Raw genomic sequence first — 25,750 nt, 5'->3', positions numbered from 1 at the left:
AAGCCCTGAACGGTTTAGCACCTACTTACTTAACCAATCTTTTATCACGTTACAACCCATCACGCTCGCTGAGATCTCAAAACTTAGGACTTTTGACAACACCTAGAATAACAAAATCCACCAAAGGTGGACGAGCTTTCTCATACGTAGCACCTAAACTCTGGAATAGCCTTCCTGATACTATTCGAGGGTCAGACACACTCTCCCAATTTAAATCTAGATTAAAGACACATCTTTTCAGCCAAGCTTTCACTTAATGCATAGTTAATGAACAGCAGCTACGCTAATTATTCTCTTTATTCTTTTTCCGCCTCTGCCTCGGGATGCCCATCCCGAGGTAGGAAGAAGTTCCACCATGTCCAGACGACCGACAGATGCCCATCCCCTATTTGAGATTACACCAGATACAGCTGCAGACTGACTGACCATCCCAGCTCCATCTAAGGCAATTCCACCAGCTGCCAAGAGAAATATGACCATCGGACCATCCCAGCTCAGACCACTACATCCCCAACCAAGAGCAAAGACGGACTATTTGTCTTATTAATGCTGAAGTTACAATATTTGGTATTAAATGCTAAACCTAAACCACACGTCAGCAGTCTGAGTGCAGCTATGACACGTCAGAGGGGATCTGGCCCTCCCGGTTGAGCCTGGTTTCTCCCGAGGTTTTTTTCTCCATTAATCAATCATTGGAGTTTGGGTTCCTCGCCACAGCAGGGCAGTGTTGGCCTGCTCACCGGGAGACTGCATTCATTCATTTATTTATTTAGAAATTAGATGTTATTTATTAGAATGATCTTACTCGTTGTATAAATACCATGCACTGTGCTGTGTTTTAACTTTTCTGTTTTTCCTGTTTGCCCCTGTAAAGCTGCTTTGAAACAATACACATTGTGAAAAGCGCTATATAAATAAACTTGAATTGACATAGGCATTTGCAATCCCCTGGGCTCGAACCCACAACCTTGCGTTGTTAACGCAATGCTCTTACCACTGAGCTACAGGAAAGCTAAGTCTTTGAGAACGGGTGTCTCAAGCCAGGTGGTGTATTAGACCAGGGGCTCATCTCCTGTTTCCAAAATGCATCACAAACTCATTGAGAAAGCTGTTCTACTATGATAATATGTGATGAAAATAAATTATGTTCAATAAGATGTACTTGTGTTTACTTCCGCATTAGCTAAGGTATGCTTTGCGTTTAGGTGGTACTTGAGACTGGAAGAGATCCTACAGTACATTTACATTTAGTCATTTAGCAGATGCTTTTATCCAAAGCAATTTACAAAGAGTTAGGGAGCAACAAGCGATATGTCATACAGGAGCCATAATACATTAGGTGCCAATAGAAATTTACAGGTTTCATCTAAAGCTAGACCACTGCCTGTTGAGAGAAAGTTTTTTTTAAAACCAATTCCGCATTGCACAAGGTGCAAACAACCTTAGTCTTGTCGATGTTTCCATTGGGAAGCGTCTTAAAAATATTTTTTCCCTGAAGCAACCCGGCGGCTTCAAAGCTGCATCCATGTTAGCACGTCACGTTTGATGTGGTAATTTCACAGTAACATTATGTTGTGTTTAGACCAAACGCGAACGGCGCGTCAAGCGCGAGTGATTTACATGTTAAGTCAATGCAAAGATGCGATAGACATACTTGCGGCATGAATCGCGCGAATGAAGCCCTGCTCATGAGATGATGAGGTGGTGCGAATGACGCGAATTGCGCAAATCACGCGAGTTGAAAAATCTCGTTCTCGCCCGGTACAGTGCAATTCAGCTAGAAATACATACGCGCTAAAATATCAAGGTGAAAGTAATCATAGCTTGCGTAGAATAGACCCAGCTCCCAACCCAACTTTGAGAATAGATTAACGGCGACATTTTTTTTATCGCGCGATAAGAGTCTCACGTTAACGGCCCACCACTAGTCTTAATATAATATTTCGCTATACAACTATTAAATACTAAAAAAAGATGGAATTAATATCCATTATAGCCAAATAAATCAAAACAGCAAACGGAGATTAGTGCAAAAATAAAAGGGCCTAAGAGCACAGCTAAATCTTAGTTAACCTGTTTTCTCTGGATAAGACAGCAAAAATAGCCAATAACGTAAAAACAAGTATTTTCTTCAAAAACAAATCAATTATAAAATAAATCATAAACAAACTGATAAATAAAAATGCAGCAAACTGAACAACTTAAAAGAAAAAATATCAGTGGAAATAAATCAAGCAGGTGACCTTAGCTCACCTCACTTTTTCCTTCGATTTCTGGCCCATTCCAAAACACTAAATGTTCCGTTAACACCATGTAATAAAATGTATTATGTAAAAGGAAAGCTACATTTGGCATTTTGGAATGTTGCAAGAACCCGGGTTTGTCCACAATGTGGAAAACTGAGCTCCGTGTTTCGCACACAATGAAGCAGATACGGCTGCCTTTAGGAAGAAGTGCACTGATGACGGGGACAAGGAAGGTATGGATCGCAAGTGCTTAGAAGATCTGGCAAACGTATAATTGCATTCCTAATTTTTTAGCCACCATGTTACTCTTCCAGTCTTGGACAAATAAACATTTAAATATGCTTATAACCGCATGTCTATACCCAAGCTAATGCTAATGTTAGAGCAATCAGCTATGTTAAGTGACTAATCAAATAATTAAAATTTGCTCAACTAAGTGTCTTCTATTTGAATAATAAATAGTCAAATATATGGGGGAAGCCCTAATTTTATGCAACTTTACGTCAATCTTTTAAGTGATTTTTTAGAGGATCTACTGACAGAAATGCAAAATAATATACATAACTGTATTCAGAGGTGTATAAAGACCTAACATAATGAAGTGTTATGTTTTATTACCTTAGAATGCACTGTAATGCACATTTTTAGGTGGTTGCCCTGCAGGCCTATTACAAAAACTGCAACTGGTTCAAAACGCGGCAGCTTGAGTTCTTACACGTACAAAAAAGTATGAGCATATAACCCCGGTTCTGTCAACCTTGCACTGGTTACCTATAAAGCATTGCATTAACTTTAAGATCTTGCTTATTACCTATAAAGCCCTACATGGTCTAGCGCCGCAGTATTTAAATGAACTTCTATTGTATTACAATCCTCCTCGTGCATTACGCTCTCAGGCGTCCTGTCAGTTAGTAATACCTAGAATTTCAAAATCAAGTGCAGGTGGTAGATCCTTTTCTTATCTAGCGCCTAAACTTTGGAATATTCTTCCCTGCACAGTCCGGGAGTCAGACACACTCTGTCAGTTTAAATCTAGACTAAAGACGCATCTTTTTAATCATGCATACACTACACTTCCATAATATTAATCCTCAGAGGATTTAGGCTGCATTATGTAGATCAACCGGAACCAGGAACACATCCAACAACAAAATGATGTACTTGTTGCATCAAAGAGTGCAGAACAGTACTCTAGTCTCAGCCAGTCTTGTCTTTTCGTTCCAAGGTTACCGCAGGATGCAGTTCATGCCCAGACATGATGGCAGAGCTGAGAATGGAAAGCGATGACCTAACAAGAGCTAAGATGATAGAGCTGGATAAAGGACGCGGCAACATGACACGATTTTTCTACAACACTTCAAATGCTATTCAAATGCAACAAGTAATGATGTACTTGTTGCATCAAAGAGTGCAGAACAGTACTCTAGTCTCAGCCAGTCTTGTCTTTTCGTTCCAAGGTTACCGCAGGATGCAGTTCATGCCCAGACATGATGGCAGAGCTGAGAATGGGAAGCGATGACCTAACAAGAGCTAAGATGATAGAGCTGGATAAAGGACGCGGCAACATGACACGATTTTTCTACAACACTTCAAATGCTATTAGATTGTTAATGATAATCTCAAATCTATAATTTACTTTATTCGTAAGTTTATTTATTTTTTATTTAGCCTTGTTGTGCAAACACTGTTGAGCTTGTGCAGAGGCAGCAGCTTTTGCCAGAGGGGAACTGGAATCCCCTGGTTGGGCCTGGGTTCTCCTGAGGTTTTTTTTCTCGATTGGAGTTTTGGGTTCCTCGCTACCGTTTGCATATTGTTTTGCACTATTTGCCTGGGCTGCTATAGAATTTATAGGCTAGACATAATTAATATTACATATAAGAATTTATAGTCCGTTTAATATTTGACCTGTGGTTCTCTCTCCTATGTCTGCTTTCACTGTGCGTGTGTGCGAGTGTGTTTGCGTGTGTGCGTATATGTCAATGTGTGTAAGTCTGTATGCATATTGTGTGTGTGGAGCATTTATATGTCTGTCTTTTGTTGTTTTCACCTTTTTCTTGTTTTACAGGTACATGCCTGTAGTTGTTTTTCTTGTATTCAATGTGTCTCATGTACAGCTGCTTTGCAACAATGAACATTGTAAAAAGCGCTATATAAATAAAGTTGAGTTGAGAATGAGCTATTTCACTGCGGGTCCCCCTGCATGGAATTCACCATGTGATTTCATTAGTATAACTACACGGACAAAACTGCTCTACGCCGCAAAATTTCATAAACTGCACCTATTCAAAACTGAGATGATTTACCAGGGAATGTGTGTACTTCCATGTATGATGCATGTTGCATGTCTGACAGACAATGATGTCATGACACATTTGATGGAAGTTAATAATCATTAAATTTTTTGCCAGGAGGTATTAAGTGAAGTGATTTATGCCCATGAGTGTATTGAGTCAAACTTCTTTGTTTTTGATGGATGTTTCGATTTTGGATAATTATAACTTACTGAAGATGTTAGTTTTGTGTACAGCAGTTCATAATACTTAGCTTATGGAATTAAGTTTATCTCGTGGCTTAAATAAATGTATTACTGCGATTAACATGTTTGGCTAGTCAAAAATTTTACATTTATCTATTTGCAATATTTTAAATAAAAAAAGCAGTGGTCATGATGCAAAAAATCGTTTTTATTTGTCTCTTATAACAGAAATATTTAATTTAAACTATCCTGTTTTAAGTAATAGTGAAAAAAAACTTTTTTCCATTATTTCCCCTTAGCAGATTTTGACTTATACATAAAGAACAAAAGCCAATGTTGAGCTGAGCAATGTGAATGCACGTGAATGGCATCAAGAGCAACAGACAGCATTGTCTTACAGGAGCTATCAATGATCAGCATGCAGGCATGGGTTGTTTTAGGAATAGGCTGGGACAGATCATTTCTATCTGAGATTTAACTGCAGCCTCAAAGTCTCCTTTATGTAAATAAAGCCAATACAAAAGAAACAGACCAAATCAAAAGTTGACCTCAAAGCTCAGATGCAGAAAATCAGTGTGAAACAGTAATCATTTAAAATTACGTTCACTGATAAAAGGAAAGGAAAACAGCAAAGGAAATCAAGGAGATCTTTGAAACATAACAGATCAGCCCTATTCTAGAGTGCTTTACCTCGTCAATGAATGTGATGGTGCCATTGACATGGACTATGCCTATCTGTTCGCTTTGGAGAGAGGGATGACTACGCACACGCAAGCCTGCGCTGTCCTTGGCCACAAATTTGCGCACCTGAGAGAAGCAGAAGGGGGGAGAAACAGACAGACAGTGAGAGAGGTGAGAAGATGGCAAAAAGCTAGGGATCAGAGAGCAGGGATACACTACAGAGCGATACGGAGAACCCAAAGTCAGAGTGATCATCTAAAAGTATCCCTTCTAATCAGCTTGGAGACATTCAGAGACGAGAACAAGAAAGTTGAGTGATTTGGCGCAGTTGTGTTGCTTGTTTCCCAGTTCAATTCACAGCCAAAAGGTATATAGAGATTTGACTTGAGGGCAAATTACCCACAAGGCTTTGCAGTAAAACGCATTTCTCTGTCATTTACAGAGCATTGAAGCCCATAGAGAAATAACACTTTTTGAAATTATCTTGGTTCATACAGTAGTTATTCTTGGAATCTTAATATCCACTTTAGACCTCTTTTCATTAAAGGCATTCTGGCATCTCTGTTTGTCTAAGCGTTCTCTCAGAGCAACATTAGCTCTACAAACCGTGTGGTTTAGAATTAACCAATGGCACAAATTTCAAAAGACTCCGTATCTTAATATCAGTTTTCTGCATGGTGTGTAGGCCTCATTGAGCCTCATATGAAAACATGTTGAGACTGAGAGTCAGTATACAGTCCAAGCCCAGCATTAAGTCAGCATACAACATAAATAAAAATTACTTTGTGCACTTTTAACTTCGTTAACTAGGAAATTCACCTTGCTCGGTTGAGGTTCAGCTTTAGGTTTAACCATCTGTGTGCCAGGTGGGATCATTCCTTTGGGTGGGTCTTTCACCTCCACCTCCAGACCAGCATCTGTGTGAATGCATTTACATTCAAATGTATGCAATTGGTAGACGCTTTATCCAAAGCAAATTGGAATATATTCAGAGCATATCCTTTTATCAGTATGTGTTCCCTGGGATTCTAACCCACAATCCTTGCCCTGCTACACCAATTAACTCTTTCCCTGCCAGCCTTTTAAAAAAAAAGTTGCCAGCCAGTGCAAGCGTTCACTCAATATTGATGGCTCACAGTACATTTTCTGTAATTAATTTATGGAGAAACAATATATCAAATGAAAGAACAAAAGAAACTGTCTCCTTAGATCTTCATTTGTTCTTTTTTATCACCCCTTAGATGTGGGTAGGTTTCTTCAAAAATGCATCACTTTGATTAAACAGCAGAGATAATTAGATTTTTTAGTCAAAGACTCCATCCAGATTACACTCAATAAAAATCAATAAAAACAGATAAAACATATATGTTCAAGGTTCAGAGGTTCTGTACTTTTTCCAAAGGTGTGTAACAGTGCCTCCTGCTGTATAACAGTAAAAACACAGATTGCCGTAATAACTTGTTTTTGGTGGGGAACGTTTTTTTAAATGACAAGATAACTCATCAATGGCTGGGAAAGAGTTAAGCTACAGGAACCCATTTAGAGGGAACAAAAACCTAAATGTGAGAATCAGAAATAGTAATACTTTCCTAACCAGATATCAAATTCTTAAAATCTACAATACTAAACGTTATATTTTCTATTAAACATCTAAAATACATAACTTTTTTAACCCAAGAACGTTTACCAATTTCAATGCCATCTATGGTCACATGAATGGTGTAAAGTCCAACAGCACCAGGGGTCCAGTTAGCGCTGTAAGTGCCATCTGTGTTGGCCCGGATGAGCATGTTCTCACTAGGCCTGAGTAAAAAGCAGACAAACTGAGAACGGTGCTTTAACATTATAATCCTGAATGAAATATATGGCAGATGAATAAAACATTATAAATCCAAGAAGTCTCTGCACCTCTTTGGTGTGGGTGAAGCAAAGCGAAGTTCCTCAAACGAGTAATTTTCATATGCCTGGATGAAAAGATAGTAAAAACACGTGATGTGAAACACGTGTAACATTCAGAATTCAGTGAGACAGAAGATGATTAAAAGCCAACCTTCATCATGGTGATGGCAACATAGCGAGCTTCTTTTATAATCATGGGTTCATAAGTCGCCTCTAGTTTGGGTGCCGGATGGCCACCGAAAGTCAGATCAGTGCCTGATACAGAGTTAGAGGAGCTGCCTGGCAAACGCTGTAGTTTCTTTATGTTCTCCTGCTGGATGGACTTTTTCTGAGAGACAGGAACTGCCTTCACTTCAACCTACAACACAGAACAGGGATGCCTGGATAAAGCCGATGTTCAGCATGTTTGATATTATCATTCAGTAAGTGAACTTTAGTGGCATCGCTAGTGAACTCCTTCTCAGCTTAAACTGACATTGCACATCAAATATCTGGGGTCTCATTTGTAAAACTTTGTGTAGATTTCATCTTTCAGGGCTTGACATGGAGTAAAAATATTACTTGTCCGAAGATAGAAAAATTATATTTCATTAGAAGTGTCAATATAATTGTTTCGGATCCTGATTGGTTAAGTTTGCTTATAAGAGTTTTATCTAGCGTCTGCTGCGGCCACCTAAATGTGTTAATACTCTCTATGATTGCTATAGAACAAAGGCAAGCAGTAAATATGATTAGTGTCAGGGCTGTAGGTTAACTTTTTTTGCACACAGCACTGGTGCTACCGAGGCCAAACAGTGGTACCATCAAAAACATATGCAAGTGTTCATCACTTGTTCTTCACATAAATAGGCAGGTAACTGACAAATTACATTAATGTTACATACAGATGGATAAATAAGGGTCATATCATTTTTAGTGTCCCTAAATTTGTTTTATTTTTTCTAAGTTCTGTGTATTTCATTTTTTTACTATATATTTTATATTTGTCCACATAAATTAACCTAAACTATAGTGTTATTTACTATAGTAAACTGCAGTAATATTCCTAGATACTATGGTTGTTTTAAACCTCACTATAGTATAGAACAGTGTTTACTACAGTTTATCAATTTACTACAAGGGTACTACAATTTCCTTTAGAAAATACTATATTATTTTTTAATCGGAGAGTTCACATTGACGTGTAGTTGGGAATTCGCGTGAGTTTAAGTGTGTGTGCTTGACGATAGCTTCACTCAAACAGTAAAATGCTCAAAAAATAAGCTCTCAGAGCAACTCTGGAGATGAAGTTCATGTGTTTATATCCTCATACAGTGCAGACGCAGACAAATCCTTGACCATCATTCGTGTAGTATGTTAATCTGTGTACATCATTCACTCAGACACGCAGAACAACCAGATGCCATATTTAAATAGCAGGATTCTGCGTCCTCTCCTAGTTAAATGGACTCAATGAGGTGCGCCATTTATTACTTTCACACACAAACAAGCACAATCATGACAAACACAATTCACACAAACATGTAGCTCTGTCTAAAGCACCTATTCTTATTTTAATTAGCAGATGCCGATTTTTTCACAGCTTGTCCGGTCGGGCAAGTAAAATGCTCTCTCACTTGCGCATACAAAACATTCACTTGTCCCTAAAAAACATTAATGTCGGGCCCTGCTATAGTGTTATATACTATAGTAAGCTGCAGTGAAATTCCTAGATACTATACTGCATTTGAACATTACTATAATATAATATAGTGTTTACAACAGTTTATGAATTTATTACAAGGGTAATACAATTTCCTTTAGCAAATACTACATTGTTTTTCATCTGAGTGTTCAAGTTAACAGTACTTTTACTTTGACAAGTTGTTCGGACGACTCACGAGTTCAGTTTTAATGTGTGCTTGATGATAGCTTCACTCAAACGGTAAAATGCTCATAAATTAAACTCTTAGAGAAACTCTGGAAATTAAGTTTATGTATCCATTCACCAAGAGGCGTTACATTTCCGCCACACGCTTGCAGAATTCGACCAATCACTACACACTGGTTAACTGGCCAATCATATCAAACCACGCTTTTCAAAGCGATAAATCTTTCAATCAAGTTTTTGAACCTTAAATCGTGTATACACATTACATTACATCTAAAACAAACCATAATATTCGTTTTAGCTGTGTCATATGACCCCTTTAAGTATACTGCACTCCGATATAATTTGTTTTGTCCAGGTCTGTTAAAATGCACTGAAGACAAGCACGGCTGATCAATTTGCTTTCTGAACATTTGACAGTTCATAGCCACCTAAAAACACAGCAAGGTAAATTCCGTCCCCTTGACAGCCCAACATTAACAATAAAAAAATATGCACATGACATTGCATTACAGTACATTACTCATCACACGTCTTTAAGTGTGAAGGCACACTGGGGGACAAATCCTGAGACACATATGCGTGCATTTTCCAAGATCTCTGTATGAAAAGGCTATTAAATAAACGGCGGTGTCGAATGACGTTTTTATTTCTTTTTCCGGTCATTACGTCTACCTCAGGTTGTTTCGCCATGTGCAGTGTAAATGCTGATATCGGATACGTGACACTTTTAAAAGATGTAAGCTGGTCGTCAAAAAAATATGTAATCACAAAAACGGAATTGAGAATCAAGAACTGCAGTGTAAGTGCAGCGTTCGGGGGGGGAGGGGTAGACTGAACCAAAGCACGTGCAAAGCACTGTCAACAAAACACAGACATCAGTTTCACTCAACGCATGCGGTTGTTGTCCGGCATCTTTTAGCGATTGGACGGCTAAATATATCAGTTCAAACAATCTCCAAATCCATATAACATTCATCACCCAAATGCAGTGAACAAACAAACACCTGAACTTCGCAAACGTATGCTCTGGGCATGCTCCTTCTACTGCTCTCTATGCTGCCGTGTGGCTGTGCCACATGTTTTTCCTGGAGAAGTGTCCAACAAGGGACTAAGAAAAGTTGTTACAAAACAGTTTTATTTGTTTGAAAAAAAACTTTTCGAAACCTGTACGATCGCTTGAGGAGTGTATCGAGCACAGAAATACTACGTAATACGCCCAACTTGTTTTTGACAAGTTGACCATGTTAAGCATGAGAAGACAGCGCGTTTAACATTTTAAAGAAGTCAGAATGCATGAAACACCTTTGTAGGGCTGCTTTAAGACAAATTTTGCTGTCCAAGGTAACATATGTGTACGCGACCTGTTTAAGGCTTTGTAGTTCGCATTAAAATTTTGCCGTCATGTATTAAAATCATCATCCCATTCCTCTATAAAGTAGTGGACAGAGTGCTGGTGTAGTTTGTGCTGTCAGTGAGTAAATTCACATTTCTGCTATAAACAAATGACTTGAAATATGGCAGAAATGTGTTTGTACATTTCATTGAACCGGAATTTTCTCCCATGATTCACTCAAAAGCCCCAAGGGGCCAGGGCAGTACAGTGCGATATTTTAGCACGTGCTAGCAAAAACACGGCCTGTGCTATGAATAAATAAGCAAGTGTCGAATGTGTGCGATACAGTTTTTCTGCATGTTTGTGTGAAGTTTGTTCTTATTGTGCTTGTTTGTGTGTGAGATTAACTCATTGCCCGCAAGCATTTAAAAAAAAAAGTTGGCAGCCTACGTCAGCGTTTTTTAACATTTTCACCCAACTTTAATGGCTCACAGTAAATTTTCTGTAAAGAATATATGGACAAACAATATGTCAAATGAAAGAACAGAGTTTTTAATCAAAAGAAACCGTATTCTTCTATATTCATTTGTTCGTTTTTTATCACTCCTTAGATGTGGGTAGGTTTCTTCAAAAATGCATCACTTCGATTAATCAGCTAAGATAATTAACGTTTTTTGTCAAAGATTCTGCCCTGATTACACTCAGAACAATCATTAAAAATCGCTAAAACATATAAGTTCTAGGTTCTGGGACTCTGTACTTTTTCCCAAAGGTGTGTAATAGTGCCACCTGCTGTACAACAGTACAAACACTGATTGCCGCAATAACTCGTCTTTGGCGGGGAACTGTTTTTTTTAAATGACGAGATAACTCGTCAATGGCGGTGAAAGAGTTAATCAATGGCGCAGCGATATGTTACTTTGTTTTAGTCTATTTTGCGAGTTTTAAGGCTGCATTGAATCCATAAAACTAGATGCAAACTCGAGGATGAGGACTCACGGATACAGAATCCTGTTATTAAAATGCATCATCTGGCTGTTCTGCATGTCTGAGTGAATGAACTACACAGTTTAACGTGCTACACGCGTTGCACTCAAGGACTTGTCTGCGTCTTCACTGTATGATTATGTGAACACATGAACTCCATCTCCAGAGTAGCTCTGAAAGTTGATTTCACTAGCACTTTCGAAGCTATCCTCAAATACATTTTTTAACTAAAAACGTCTTCCCAACGACCCGTCAAAATAAAAGTACCTGTAGTGGAGTAAGCGGGGCGAGACCGTGGTTCGAGAAACCATTAGGAGATCGGGAGCATATAAGAGAACGTGCCGACCGGACCGTCAATGAGAGAGGACCGGGCCCGAACATGTTTTATGGTTGTATATATGTTTTACTTCGGTGTTTTTGTTGTGATTTGTTTTGTTTGCCGGCGGTTGGCCGTGAGGGGCCGCCGGCTGTTATTATTTATATTAAAACTTTGTTTTAATGTCTACCGGTTCCCGACTCCTTCCTTCCTTTTATTGAACCTTGCTACATTGGTGCAGAAACCCGGGAGGAAGGAGAGACATGCTGTCGGAGAGTCCTCGCGGTGCCGGAGAGTTCGGGCAGCACGGACGAAGGGTGTCCGCCAGTGGCTGCCCGAAGCGGAAGACGGAAGTGCACAATGAGGCCACCGTCAAAGCTACCTCTGCTGCCGCACCTCTTGGTCGAGGTGGGGTGGCTATCATCCAAGAGGGAGCGGGGGAGTTGCCGCCGTCTGCGAGAGGCCGGAGCCTGCGTCCATCCCCCGAGGGGGAGGAGCCGGGGGTGGGAGTGCCGAGTGCTGCCACTGCCTGCCAGAGGCCGGAGCCTGCGTATGTCTGCCCAAGGGGGAGGAGCAAGGGATGGGGAACACGCCCCGACTCCCCGCTAAAGGAGGAGCCACCGCTGGCCCCCAGGGGGCGGACGGTCGAGCTGTCCACCGAGGGCCCAGGGCCACCGCAAGGCACCGCGAAGGAGAGTAACCCGGCTGGTTGAGGACCGAGCGGCAGGGGAACCGGACTATAATTTTTTTCCCTCTCTCCCCTCTCTCTTTCTGGTCACTCCGAGGGCTCCCGTCTCTGTTGTCTCGTCTCGTCACTGCATGCCCCCAGGGGAAAGGTACTCTGAGACTGGGAGCCCCCCGTGGGAGGGGGGGAGTAAGCACAGTATTGGGGGTTACCCCCGGCCTGTGAGGGGCCATGGGGTTATGTAGTGGAGTAGGCGGGGCGAGACCATGGTTCGAGACCGGTGGGTAAATGTTAATGAGTATGGGTAATGGGTAATCTGCCGGTTCCAGACTTCTTCCTTCCTTTTATTGAACCTTGCTACAGTACCATTAACCTGAACACTCAGATGAAAAAAGTAGAGTACAAGTTAATTTCCTAGAGAAAATTGTAGTAACCTTCTAGTAAATTGATAAACTTTAGTAAAGACTGTAGTATACAATAGTAAGGTTCAAAAAAACATAAGTATCTAGGATTTTTACTGCAGTTTACTATAGTAAATACCATAGTATACTACAGTAATTTATGTGGACAAATATACCACTGTTGTATAGTAAAAATGAAAAACATATAACTTGTAATGAAATGTAAAATTGTAAAAAAAAAAAAATATGATATTGCCCAATTTATCCAACTGTATGTAACATGTAATGTTATTTGTCAGTTACCTGCCTATTCATGTGATGTACTGCACTCAAATATTTTTTGGATGACAACAGACATTTTATTCTTTTGCTACAACTTTAAACCTCTGTAAAACCAGTTCTATGAGCATAAAGGTTAACTTAAAGCCCAGCATAGGGCGTAGGAAATTTGGGGATAAATCATATCTTTTCCATAGAAATTGGTGTACACCCCTTTTAGGACATTTTTTACATTTACATTTACATTTAGGCATTTGGCAGACGCTTTTATCCAAACGACTTACAGTGCACTTATTACAGGGACAATCCCCCTGGAGCAACATGAAGTAAAGTGTTTTGCTCAAGGACACACTGGTGGTGGCTGCTGGGATCGAACCAGCAACCTTTGATTTACCAGTTCAGTGGTTTAACCCACTAGACCACCATCTCACTATGCTTTTCTGCATAAGCAAAGTTTATAAATGATCTGAATATATTCAGGTCTGAATATTTTGTTCTTAATCACAAATAAGGTGTCACGAGAAAACTGACAGTGTATATAAACATTAGTGGTGGGCCGTTAACGGTGTTAATGTGCTGCATTAACGTGAGACTCTTATCGCGCAATAAAAAAAATGTTGCCGTTAATCTATTCTCAAAGTTGGGTTGGGAGCTATACTATGTCTATACTATGCAAGCTATGATGACTTTCACCTTGATATTTTAGCATGGATGTATACCTAGCTGAATTGATCTGTACCGATCTGTATCAACTCGTGTGATTCGCGCAATTCGCGTCATTCGTGCCGCCTCATCATCTCATGACCAGGGCTTCATTCGCGCGATTCGCGCCGCAAGTAGATCTATCGTGCTTTGCATTGACTTAACATGTAAATCACTCGCGCTTGACGCCCCATTCGCGTTTGGTCAGAACACAACATAAAGTTACTGTGAAATGACCACATCAAACATGACAAGCTAACATGGATGCAGCTTTGAAGCCGACTGGTTGCTTCAGGGAAAATTTATTTTTAAGAAGCTTCCCAATGGAAACATCGACAAGACTAAGGTTGTTTGCACCTTGTGCAATGCGGAATTGGTTTAAAAAAACTTTCTCTCAACAGGTAGTGGTCTAGCTTTAGTTGAAACCAGTAAATTTGTATTGGCACCTAATGTATTATGGCTCCTGTATGACATATCGCTTGATGCTCCCTAACTCTTTGTAAGTTGCTTTGGATAAAAGCGTCTGCTAAATGACTAAATGTAAATGTACTGTAGGAGCTCTTCCAGTCTCAAGTACCACCTAAACTTAGCTAATGCGGAAGTAAACACAAGTACATCTTATTGAACATAATTTATTTTCATCACCAATTATCATAGTAGAACAGCTTTCTCAAGCAGTTTGTGATGCATTTTGGAAACAGGAGATGAGCCCCTGGTCTAATACGCCACCTGGCTTGAGACACCCATTCTCAAAGACTTACTTTTAGTCATTATTTGGGTAGCACACATATTCTGAATGCCTTCGGCAGAATTCAAATGAGCCATTTTAATCTAGATTAATTCCAAGATTAATCTAGATTAATAAAAAAAATCTATGCCCACCACTAAAAAACAAGCTAAATAATGCTAACCTTCATGTTCGGCACATGAACAACATCACCATATTGGTCTTTGGTCTGCACTACCACAGTAGTGGGCCAGCCACAGCGGATGTCATCTTTGTTCAGAATAAGTGAGGTTTTTTGAGGGTCTGCATAGGAGTCTGGCTGAAGCCACCTTTTAAAAGACAAGATAAAATAAATTATGTGAATTCAGGTAACATGAGGGCACCAAATTACCATAGAACCCGAAATACACAATACACTGCACATCATATTGTTCAGTAATTAGGGGCTGTATAATAAAGACCTGGCAAGCCGTCCACCACTTGAGTTCTGCATGCAGGTGATGAAGTCCTCCAGGAAAGAGTGTTCATTCGTCTGTAGGTGCAGTGGCAGGTTGCCCTCCAGTGCCTCCAGGAAGGTGGGCGAGTGAGAGAGGGCCAGCCCCTTCCCCAGGATCCCTGAGTGAGCTCTACACACCTATTCAACAAATCACAATTAAAACTTGCTGTGTTAATGTGTGTGGTATTGGTGGTTTAAATGGACATAGGCTTAGTGGTTTTTATCATGTAAAAAAAGCTTCTTTTATCTCCTTACCCCAACCTCAGCACCACAAAAAACGTGTGTGCATTTGAACATTTTTCATAAAACAAAACCTGAATACACACACAATACAAGAACTTTGTGTCTTCTTATAATAGGTCAAACCAGTACATAAACGCACATACCTCAAACAAACAGACATGCACCAAAACTGTTTAGAACAAACTGTTTAGAGTACCTGGAGTGAGGCCTCTTCTAAGATCTCCAAATCCTCCTCCAAATCATTTCCTGTAAAATGCAAAATACAGAATACAGACATAGGAAAAAGACACTGGAAGTTTTTTTGATTATATTAGAACAAAAAAAACAGCAAACAATACAGCTTATTACTCCAATACTGCAAGCATATTACCTATGGGTAAAGCTAGGTCCTTTTTCATGAGAGCTGCTGCACACACACTTCCCAAATAGGCCAATTCCTTTTCCAGCTGAATGATACCCTGAAATCACAGTCAAATGATCAATTAAATACATGCAATATGTATCAGTACTGCTTAATAAGAAATCAATTGATGATTGTTTTTATCAGGTAAAGACACTGCCAGAGGTCAACAGATGACATTTCTATGGTGTGAAACTGTCTGTGTTATCATGTAAGAGTGATCATTGGTATGAGTTCGGAGTAGGTATTTATTGGACAACCAATAACAGACAGTGATGCCAAATGAGCAGAAACTACACACTTTTACAACTTTATGTAAGTGGCTTGTGTGACAACATACCTCATCAACACAAGGGCTAAACTCATAGCCAACAGCCACACATTTGAATCCGTAGAAACAAGCCTTCTCATCTTTCACATAATCTGATGCAGTTTCCAAGGAAAAAAGAGCTTCGTTTCCTTACATAAAAGAAAGTAAAAAATGCATAATTTATTGAGTGAGCCAGTGCTGCATAGCTAAAATTAAGTCTTTAAAAAGACAAATCTCTGTAAACAACTTCTTTTAGGGCTTTGCTCATCTTGGGTTGTCGCTGTTACCTGGTAGCACCAGGACAGCAGTGGGCCAGCCACTTGAGCCAGAGAACTTCTTGAGCTCGGTCCAGCTGTTGATGGTCTCATGGGCCAGAGCTTTGGAGCCAAGCCCAGAAAACTGCAGTGATCGGCTGGGAATCAGGAGACGGAGGACATCTTCCGGCTGTGCTGTGCCACACTGAGGGTCAAACTCAATGGTCATCCAGCGAACACAGTCTGGGAAGGATACCTGAAACCAGTGCAGGGGTCATGTTTTAAACAGATCTGATAAACATTGCATTTTACTTTGCATTTTACATTTATATTTTTAATATAAATGCTGCACCTTATACTGAGTGACACCAGCCTGCTTATAGGGGTGATCACTTTCTATAACAGCATAATGATTAGAGGTGGTGCAAGCTGACAGGCCCGGTTCGGGTTGGTTCCCAGTCGTGCTGTCTGTGGATTGGTTAGGGTTGAAGGCAGGGGGTGCATATTTCTGGTTAAGGGCGGAAACAGCTGGAAGAAGTTCCTGTACCAAACCAAACACCTCTACGGCAGCCTAATGAAAAATATAAAATACATTAAGCAATCAATTCAAGACAGCTATCAGGGTTCTTACTATTTTACAAAGTAAAATTCCAGCACTTTTCCAGTACTGTCAATGTATGTTTTCATGCTTTTCCAGTAAACATACTTAATCACAAAAAGTGATGATATTGTGCTAAAAAAATTCCTAAAATTACATTCCCAACTTAAATTTTTGATTGTATGGCAAAAAAATAGGCCTGCATTTTACATGCTACCCAAAAATTTGATATCATTTGCAAGAGCTTGCAGGGCCTGAAAAAGTGTTTTTGCTAGTGTTTCAGTCCAACGCAGTTATCATATTCACGTCATGTTTAAATGCAGGTACGTCCATTGGCGTTCCTTTTCTGAAAAATAAGGTGTGTTCAGGTGCCTTGTTGGCACATTGCTAGTTTGAGGCAATTGAAATAGACTGCGCCACTGACCAACTGAAATCCTGTCTAAAGTCACTGGTGCATTAATTTTTTTGTTATTTAAAGAGTGCATTAGTCAGGTGCACATACATTCAGCACACAATAATGTCAAATATTAGAAAAATAAATGGATTACAATGTAAGAGATTACAGTGTCCATAAGATATAAAATCTGATGTGTCCTGTGGTCTGCTCACGCATATTAACCTCTCGCATGAGAAGACGCATTTCCTCTCTGAAAAGCGTCAGCTCAAAGTTTCAGCTCAAAATACACCACATATCTTTCATTGCAATATATGCCGTTGTTGTGTGTGTCTCTTTAAATGCAAATGAGCTTCTGCTCCCCGTATGCAAAATATGACTGAGCGCCTACAAATGTGCTTTTCAAGACAAGCAATATGGCGGAAAGCGCAATTAGATCTGTAATGCCCTATCCAACCAAAACCATACACTAACTGCAATAAAAATCACCTTAATGCCTTGTTCATAAATACAAATTACAGTCAGGTCCATAAATATTTGGACATCGACACAATTCTAACATTTTTTGCTCTATACACAACCACAATAGATTTCAAATGAAACGAACAAGATGTGCTTTAACTTCAGACTGTCATATACAAGCTCAGCAACACCAAAAGTCCCGGAAGACCACGGAAAACAATTGTGGTGGATGACCGAAGAATTCTTTCCCTGGTGAAGAAAACACCCTTCACAACCGTTGGCCAGATCAAGAACACTCTCCAGGAGGTAGTTGTATGTGTGTCAAAGTCAACAATCAAGACAAGACTTCACCAGAGTGAATACAGAGGGTTCACCACAAGATGTAAACCATTGGTGAGCCTAAAAAACAGGAAGCCCAGATTAGAGTTTGCCAAACGACATCTAAAAAAGCCTTCACAGTTCTTGAACAACATCCCATGGACAGATGAGACCAAGATCAACTTGTACCAGAGTGATGGGAAGAGAAGAGTATGGAGAAGGAAAGCGACTGCTCTTAAGCATACCACCTCCTCAGTGAAGCATGGTGGTGGTAGTGTCATGGCGTGGGCATGTATGGCTGCCAGTGGAACTGGTTCTCTTGTATTTATTGATGATCTGACTGCTGAGAAAAGCAGCAGAATGAATTCTGGGCAATATTATCTGCTCATATTCAGCCAAATGCTTCAGAACTCTTCGGCGCTTCACAGTGCAGATGGACAATGACCCAGAGCATACTGCAAAAGCAACCAAAGAGTCTTTGAAGGGAAATAAGTGGACTGTTGTGCAATGGCCAAGTCAATCACCTGACCTGAATCGATTGAGCATGCATTTCACTTGCTGAAAACAAAACTGAAGGGAAACTGCCCCAAGAACAAGCAGGAACTGAAGACGGTTGCAGTAGAGGCCTGGCAGAGCTTCACCAGGATGAAACCCAGCATCTAGTGATGTCTATGCGTTCCAGACTTCAGACTGTAACTGACTGCAAAGGATTCGCAACCAAGTATTAAAAAGTGAAAGTTTGATTTTATGGTTATTATTCTGTCCCATTACTTTTGGTCCCTTAACAAATGGTAGGCACATATGCAAACTTTTGTAATTCCTACACCATTCACCTGATTTGGATGTAAATACCCTCAAATTAAAGCTGACAGTCTGCAGTTAAAGCAAATCTTGTTCGTTTCATTTGAAATCCATTGTGGTGGTGTATAGAGCCAAAAATGTTAGAATTGTGTCGATGTCCCAATATTTATGGACCTGACTGTAAATGGAGAAGACAAAAACATAGAACAACATATGCTTTTTGAAATGTTGGCCAATGATGTTTTATCATGTAGATGCATATTACTAACAGACATAAACACGGATATAGGCAAAAACATTCATTCAGAGTACTTGTATATTTCAGAGAGGTATGTAAAGATCAGCAACCAGGTTGTCTTACAAATGCACACTCTGTTTCTTTCCACTCGAAGTATTTTCGCTCTTAGGACATGCGAGAAAACACTGCACTCACTGAAAAAAAACACTGCTATAACTTTCTTTTGTTGTAATGAATAAGCTTTACAGAAACGATGTCGGTCACAAGTCTTCGAAGCGGAAAGTTTCCCCTCTTGGCCTACTTTTATGTTCCATTTTACATCCAACAACAGTACACATTTGTTGTTTATTAGACATTTTTTTTTTTTTTTTTTTTTTCTCGATGGGAGTTTTGGGTTCCTCACCACCGTTTGCATATTGTTTTGCACTATCTGCCTGGCCGGGGGGGCTGCTTTAGAATTCATACTTGTATTAAATGTGTCTCATGTACAGCTGCTTTGTAACAATGAAAATTGTAAAAAGCGCTATATAAATAAAGTTGAGTTGAGTTGAGTTGAGTTTTTGTCGCTGGCTAGTGGCTAGATCTGCTCTTGCCTGAAAATGGCTGATAGCGTTTCTCAGTGCTCATGGGCAGGCGTAAATCAATATGACATCAGATTGTTAGGGGATCCTTTACAGCCTGTTTTATGTCACTGTTTTGGTTTAAAGGGGATTACAAAAAGAAGAATAGATGGATTTGTATAATTACAGGGTGTTTCTCCAGACATCCTGGCGACTCAATTTCTGGTAGATAAACATTTAAAAATGCATTTTCTGAGATTGCAGTCCTTTAAGAGCAAAATTAAGTGACTCGATCTATAAGAATACAATAGTTATAGTAGTAATTTAATCATTGGCTTTATAGATATAAATGGGGATAATAGGGCACAACACATGGTAAAATGGGAGTTCACAAACAGTCAAAACATGTAGAGCATGAGCCTTCAAAAAAATGAAGCAAAAAAGCATTTAACAGCTGAACTAATATGTTTATAATAACATATGTTAAAACGCAGGCCAATCATCTGGCCTTATTCACAGTGCCATTGGCCCACTCCGCCGCATGGCAGTATCACTTAACTATCCGGACTAGACTGAGCATGCATACATTATTATGAGGCGGCTAGGCCTGTGACGGTGGCAGTTTTTGACCACCGTGGGGGTAATGGACAAATCAACCGCGGTGGTTGGGAAATATATACCATTTATATGAATAATATTTAAATTATTATATTTGCGTCTAGCAACCACATGACGAGTGGAAGAGAAATATGGACCTTATTTAAATACTTCAAATTGTTAAAATAGTTAAATTCTTGAAATTGAAATAAATAAATATATTTATATATAATAAATGAGGATGAAACATCCATCCATGTTTAATGCGCAAGTACGTCAGTGAAACGGCACGCTAGAGCATATACAACATTTAAATAAATATCAGTAAATACTGAAAACTTGAGAAAGTTATGAGAAAGTTAAATATTAAATAAAAAAGCTCTTGTTGCAGTGACAACTTCAGTCAGTCGCGGATTAAACCTTACAGTCCTTAACAATTCCATTTGAAACAATTTGTTTAAACCTACCCTGGTTTTCCTATTGCCATGTCAGATTGCCATAAAAACTTTACTTTTGCAAACTAAAGTTCTATGGAAAAAATTCAGCAATGGTTTAAATTAGAAATTTGCATATGGTTTGTCTTAAAGCACATTAAAAAAAACACATAACCATATAAACAACATTAAAAACCTGATTTTCCCCACAGGGTGTCACGTCCGGACGGACAGAACCCAAACGCAGACAGTAGGGATGGGGTTAAACAATATTTATTAAGACACAAAACAATAAACCCACGATGGGGCAAAACAGTAACTAAATAATAAGTCCAAACACGAAGGGAAACAGGAACAAGGTAATCCAGGTGGTGGAGACACGAAGAAGCCAGTAACATCGACAATAGACAATATACATTAGACAATGAACCGACAAACAGTAAGGGAATGAGGGACATTAAATAAGGAGAAACTAATGAGGAGAGATGACAAAGGGATCGGGACGGGCAGGTGACAAGACTTAACAATGAGTGCAACTAGCTGGAAGAGGCACAGACAGGTGAGGGAGATGAAACACTAATGTGACGCTAGACAGAGAGACAAGGGGGCGGAGCTACACGGAAGACACGCGGCGAAATGTCATAACAAACCGCCACGTGTCCACACAAGACGAAACACACACACACACACACACACAAGACATGATATTGTCACGGCTCTGTCCCCAATGCCCGAATACTCATGACAGGAAGGACAGGACCGTGACACAGGGGGTCTTTAAACTTGTGAACATGTTAAACTTTTTAGACAGATATTTGAGCTAGAAGGGATTTTTGTGAATGACACACAAATACATGTGCTTACCTTAGGCACAGAGGAGGCGACAGGGCCGATGTACGCTAAAATAAGTGGAAGCAGCATTGAGAAGAGACTTGAGGAACTCAGGAGCTCTGGAATATCTTCAGCTGCAGAGAAACCAATGATGTCAATCATTTTTTATAAAAGACTAATACTGCAAGTAATACTAATCCAATGATGTTGACTTGGTAGGGCGAATCCCATGAAACTATTTTCAGGTTACATTCTCCAAACTTAAAACAACATGTAGAAAACATCAGTGCTAGACATGGACCGGTTTTCATTTAAGACTTAATTCCACTAATTTAGTGGAAATCAAGTGTTTCTCACCATCCACAGCAAAGGCTCTGTGCAGGAGATCTTTGGCTGCCCGCACCACCACGCTGACCACAGAGAGAGCCCGACTGCAGTTCTTGTCCTCCTCGTTGGCTTTACTTAACAACTGCGACTGCAGGTCACCATCATATTCGCTCCTGTGATGCACATAATTGAGTAAATGTGATTTCTTGCTTTTAAAAATGACACTGTGTGATTAAAAAGGTTACAAATGATGCACCTATAATAGAGAATCTGAGGAATCTGGCCCCTGGTCTGGTTGGTGCCATTGCTGCTTAAACTGCATGTGCTGAATGTGAAAGTAACTCCATCCGAGCACTGCACGGTGGTCATACCTCCATCCCCATTGGCAGTACGGCTGCCGTAATTTCGCAGACGAACAGCATATTTTACATTTTCCTGTGTATAAGAATGAGAGAAACAGAGAGGATGCGAGTAGTTACCTATGTGTGGTCAACTATTATTGCATAATAATAATTAATAATGCGTTTCATTTGGAACATTTCTGACATTTTATTCACAATACATTCAATGCAAATAAAAACATTTTCTATGGATTGGAAAGTCTGTGGTTCATATAAAGAATCTAATCCATGTCTTCAAATTGAATGAAGAATAGAAATGTCTGCATGTAAACATAGTCTGTTGTTAACATGTGAACTTCACTGCACCTTCAGAGGAACAGCTTTGTCCAGTCGAATCTCAGCAATGTCACTGGGGGTGTCATCAGTGCTGTAGGTGCCTTTGACCAACTCCAGAGACGTCCATCTGTGGGAGTGGGTGGAATCTCCAGGGTTCTCCGTCTGAGCCTGATAAAACAGGACAAATGGGAACATTACAAGACACCACATTATGTAGTATTTTTTAGATAATTGTGTGAAATCTTTAGGCAGGCCCTGTTTGTACAGAAAATGTCTATGTGACACTTCCTAAAGTTCCTCGAAGTAATCACTGCTTTTCTTTGGCAGTCTCTTTGCACACTTCTAGTAAAGAATATGGAAAAGGACTCACATCATCAGCGAGCACCTCCAGCTCATATTCATGGATGCCTCCTCCACCGTAGACGCAGAAGCCCACAAGCACCACCCCTGGCTTGTCCACCATGAAGCAGATGGCGTCAGGGGAGCCATTTCCGGTGTTCCAGCTGCGGCCCTGACTGGTCTTAGTGAAGCGATTGGGGGTTGACTTTACCGAATGCAGAGAGTTGAGCCCATCCACCTGCAAAACACCACCAAATAAATTATTATTTTATAAGTGCTCTATAATGTCTTCTGGGGATATGGACCAGTTTGGGTAAGCAAACCTAAAAAAAAAAAAAAAAAAACGTACAATCCCATACATATATATGTGTATATTTAAACCTGGTATGCACTGCAACGCACTGTGCTAGGTGTGATGTCAAATGCGGTAGCATTCTGATGCGATGCAAAATTTACACATCCATAAGCGGGATCTGAAAGCTAAAGTTAACATATGGAAAATAGACTCGGAATATATTACAAGGGTTATACGAACACAGATTACTACAAACTGTATAGAACAGACTTGTCTAAGAATTGTTTCTCTACATAAGAAAAAAAATACATTCCTGAAAAAAATCTTAAAAACCAAGGGAAACATTACAAGTATTGGCATTTATCGCAGGTGGATCGTAACCAGGTTATAAGTACTGCTTCAAAATGCCAAAACAAGAAACAGGAGCAAGAGACAAAAAACTAATGTGCCGGGGCTCTGTGGGGGATTTTGAGGGGTGCATATATGAAGCTTAAAATCTTATTCATTGACAAACTGTAAAATATAAATTGAGAGCGCCCATTGCGATGAACAATAAAATGCTGGTCAAACTCATTCTAGATGCCAGCAGTTTACAAAGCTACATGTCATATGAATAAAATCTTTCTGTAGGCCTGTGCCCTTTCCTTGTGTCAATATGAAATATCTAGTGGTGGGTATAGATTAATTTTTTTAATCTAGATTAATCTAGATTAATTCCAAGATTAATCTAGATTAATCTAGATTAAAATGGCTCATTTGAATTCTGCCGAAGGCATTCAGATTATGTGTGCTACCCAAATAATGACTAAAAGTAAGTCTTTGAGAACGGGTTTCTCAAGCCAGGTGGCGCATTAGACCAGGGGCTCATCTCCTGTTTCCAAAATGCATCACAAACTGCTTGAGAAAGCTGTTCTACTATGATAATTGGTGATGAAAATTAAATTATGTTCAATAAGATGAACTTGTGTTTACTTCCGCATTAGCTAAGGGATGATTTGCGTTTAGGTGGTACTTGAGACTGGAAGAGCTCCTACAGTACATTTACATTTAGTCATTTAGCAGACGCTTTTATCCAAAGCGACTTACAAAGAGTGAGGGAGCAACAAGCGATATGTCATACAGGAGCCATAATACATTAGATCTCAATACAAAGTTACTGGTTTCAACTAAAGCTAGACCACTACCTGTTGAGAGAAAGTGTTTTTTTTAAACCAATTCCGCATTGCACAAGGTGCAAACAACCTTAGTCTTGTCGATGTTTCTATTGGGAAGCTTCTTAAAAATTAATATTCCCTGAAGCAAAGCCGGCGGCTTCATAGCTGCATCCATGTTAGCACGTCACGTTTGATGCGGTAATTTCACAGTAACGTTATGTTGTGTTCAGACCAAACGCGTATGGCGTGTCAAGCGCGAGTGATTTATATGTTAATGCAAAGAGCCAATAGACCTACTTGCTGCACTAATCGCGCGAATGAAGCCCTGGTTATGAGATGATGAGGCGGCTTCTGCTTCCGCGAATGACGCGAATCACGCGAGTTGAAAAATCTCGTTCTCGCCCCGTACAGTGCAGTTAAGCTGGTATACATCCGCGCTAAAATATCAAGGTGAAAGTCATCATAGCTTGCGTAGTATAGACCCAGCTCCCAACCCAACTTTGAGAATAGATTAACAGCGACATTTTTTTTATCGCGCGATAAGAGTCTCATGGCCCACCACTAGAAATATCATAATTTTTTATGTCCACAGAATTTTATGTATGACCTGTGTATTTTCACTACTTTTCTGTCAAAACTTCATACAACATTCACAATGATTGAGCTGACCCATTAACTTTTGTTGCTGCCGCACACACAACATGAAAAAAACGCAAAATGGAGACAAGTGCGTGCAGACATGCGCTGCCACATATCTCCCTCCGAAAGGCCTTTCAGGAAGGGAACACCATACAAAACGTCACTTAGTCCAAATAAAGAGAAAACAACGTTGTTTTTTATTTCTCCTTTTGCTAAGTAAATTTTAAACTGACAATTTTCCCTTCAGAGCCTACACATCAAGGGCTTTACTGTTCGTAGGGATGATCACTTCGGAATGATTCTGCACGCACGTGGTTAATGTACGAACCCATATAATTGGTTTGTCATATATTAATATAAAAACGTTATCAAAGTAGTCAAAAAGAGCTATTGAACAAACAGAAATTAGTTATTCTGCAGAAAAACGTGCAGAGCCCTTAAAGAGCTGGTAAAACAGAGATGATCTCCTTCTGCAGGCAAAAGCTTTGCTGAATATGATCAAAAAGTTGTGTGTATGTGTGAAAAAGGATAAATAAGAGGATGATGTGGGAGATCAAACAGTAGAACAATTGTCTAACCTCAGAGCCGAGAGCAGAAGCAGTCAGTTCACTAACAATACTGGCCAGAAGACCACAGGTGTTGGACACCAGATGAGGAGAGAAAAGCTCCATCTCCTTCCTCAGACTCTTCCTCACAGGAAGCACCACAATGACCAGCATCTTCTCCAGAACCTCTCGAAACGTTGTCATGCCCATGAGATTTTCCTCTGTCTGAAAGC

At 39.8% G+C, this 25,750-nt stretch overlaps 1 protein-coding gene across 16 annotated transcripts in view; it reads right to left on the bottom strand.

The window, feature by feature from the left end:
* Window positions 1-25,750, bottom strand: part of mycbp2 (MYC binding protein 2) — a 137,712-nt gene that overhangs the window by 49,390 nt on the left and 62,572 nt on the right. For 13 of the 16 annotated variants that reach the window (XM_056754676.1, XM_056754688.1, XM_056754683.1 and 10 more), the window contains 18 exons: window positions 25,551-25,742; window positions 22,916-23,122; window positions 22,576-22,713; window positions 22,125-22,303; window positions 21,899-22,041; window positions 21,575-21,675; window positions 16,661-16,879; window positions 16,342-16,564; window positions 16,085-16,203; window positions 15,715-15,802; window positions 15,541-15,590; window positions 15,067-15,239; window positions 14,790-14,934; window positions 7,454-7,660; window positions 7,312-7,367; window positions 7,091-7,206; window positions 6,223-6,320; window positions 5,413-5,529 (listed from right to left, as the gene is read on the bottom strand). In XM_056754676.1, coding sequence (XP_056610654.1) covers window positions 5,413-5,529; window positions 6,223-6,320; window positions 7,091-7,206; window positions 7,312-7,367; window positions 7,454-7,660; window positions 14,790-14,934; window positions 15,067-15,239; window positions 15,541-15,590; window positions 15,715-15,802; window positions 16,085-16,203; window positions 16,342-16,564; window positions 16,661-16,879; window positions 21,575-21,675; window positions 21,899-22,041; window positions 22,125-22,303; window positions 22,576-22,713; window positions 22,916-23,122; window positions 25,551-25,742 — 2,571 coding nt within the window. The remainder of the gene's footprint in view (window positions 1-5,412; window positions 5,530-6,222; window positions 6,321-7,090; window positions 7,207-7,311; window positions 7,368-7,453; window positions 7,661-14,789; window positions 14,935-15,066; window positions 15,240-15,540; window positions 15,591-15,714; window positions 15,803-16,084; window positions 16,204-16,341; window positions 16,565-16,660; window positions 16,880-21,574; window positions 21,676-21,898; window positions 22,042-22,124; window positions 22,304-22,575; window positions 22,714-22,915; window positions 23,123-25,550; window positions 25,743-25,750) is intronic. The other 3 variants (XM_056754684.1, XM_056754691.1, XM_056754692.1) reach the window with 1 other exon arrangement.

This window comes from Triplophysa dalaica, chromosome 8 (genome assembly GCF_015846415.1).
Source record: "Triplophysa dalaica isolate WHDGS20190420 chromosome 8, ASM1584641v1, whole genome shotgun sequence".
In the NCBI taxonomy this organism is placed as follows: domain Eukaryota; kingdom Metazoa; phylum Chordata; class Actinopteri; order Cypriniformes; family Nemacheilidae; genus Triplophysa; species Triplophysa dalaica.
Note: the sequence above shows the minus strand (reverse complement) of the source record. Positions and strands in the feature narration are given on the sequence as shown.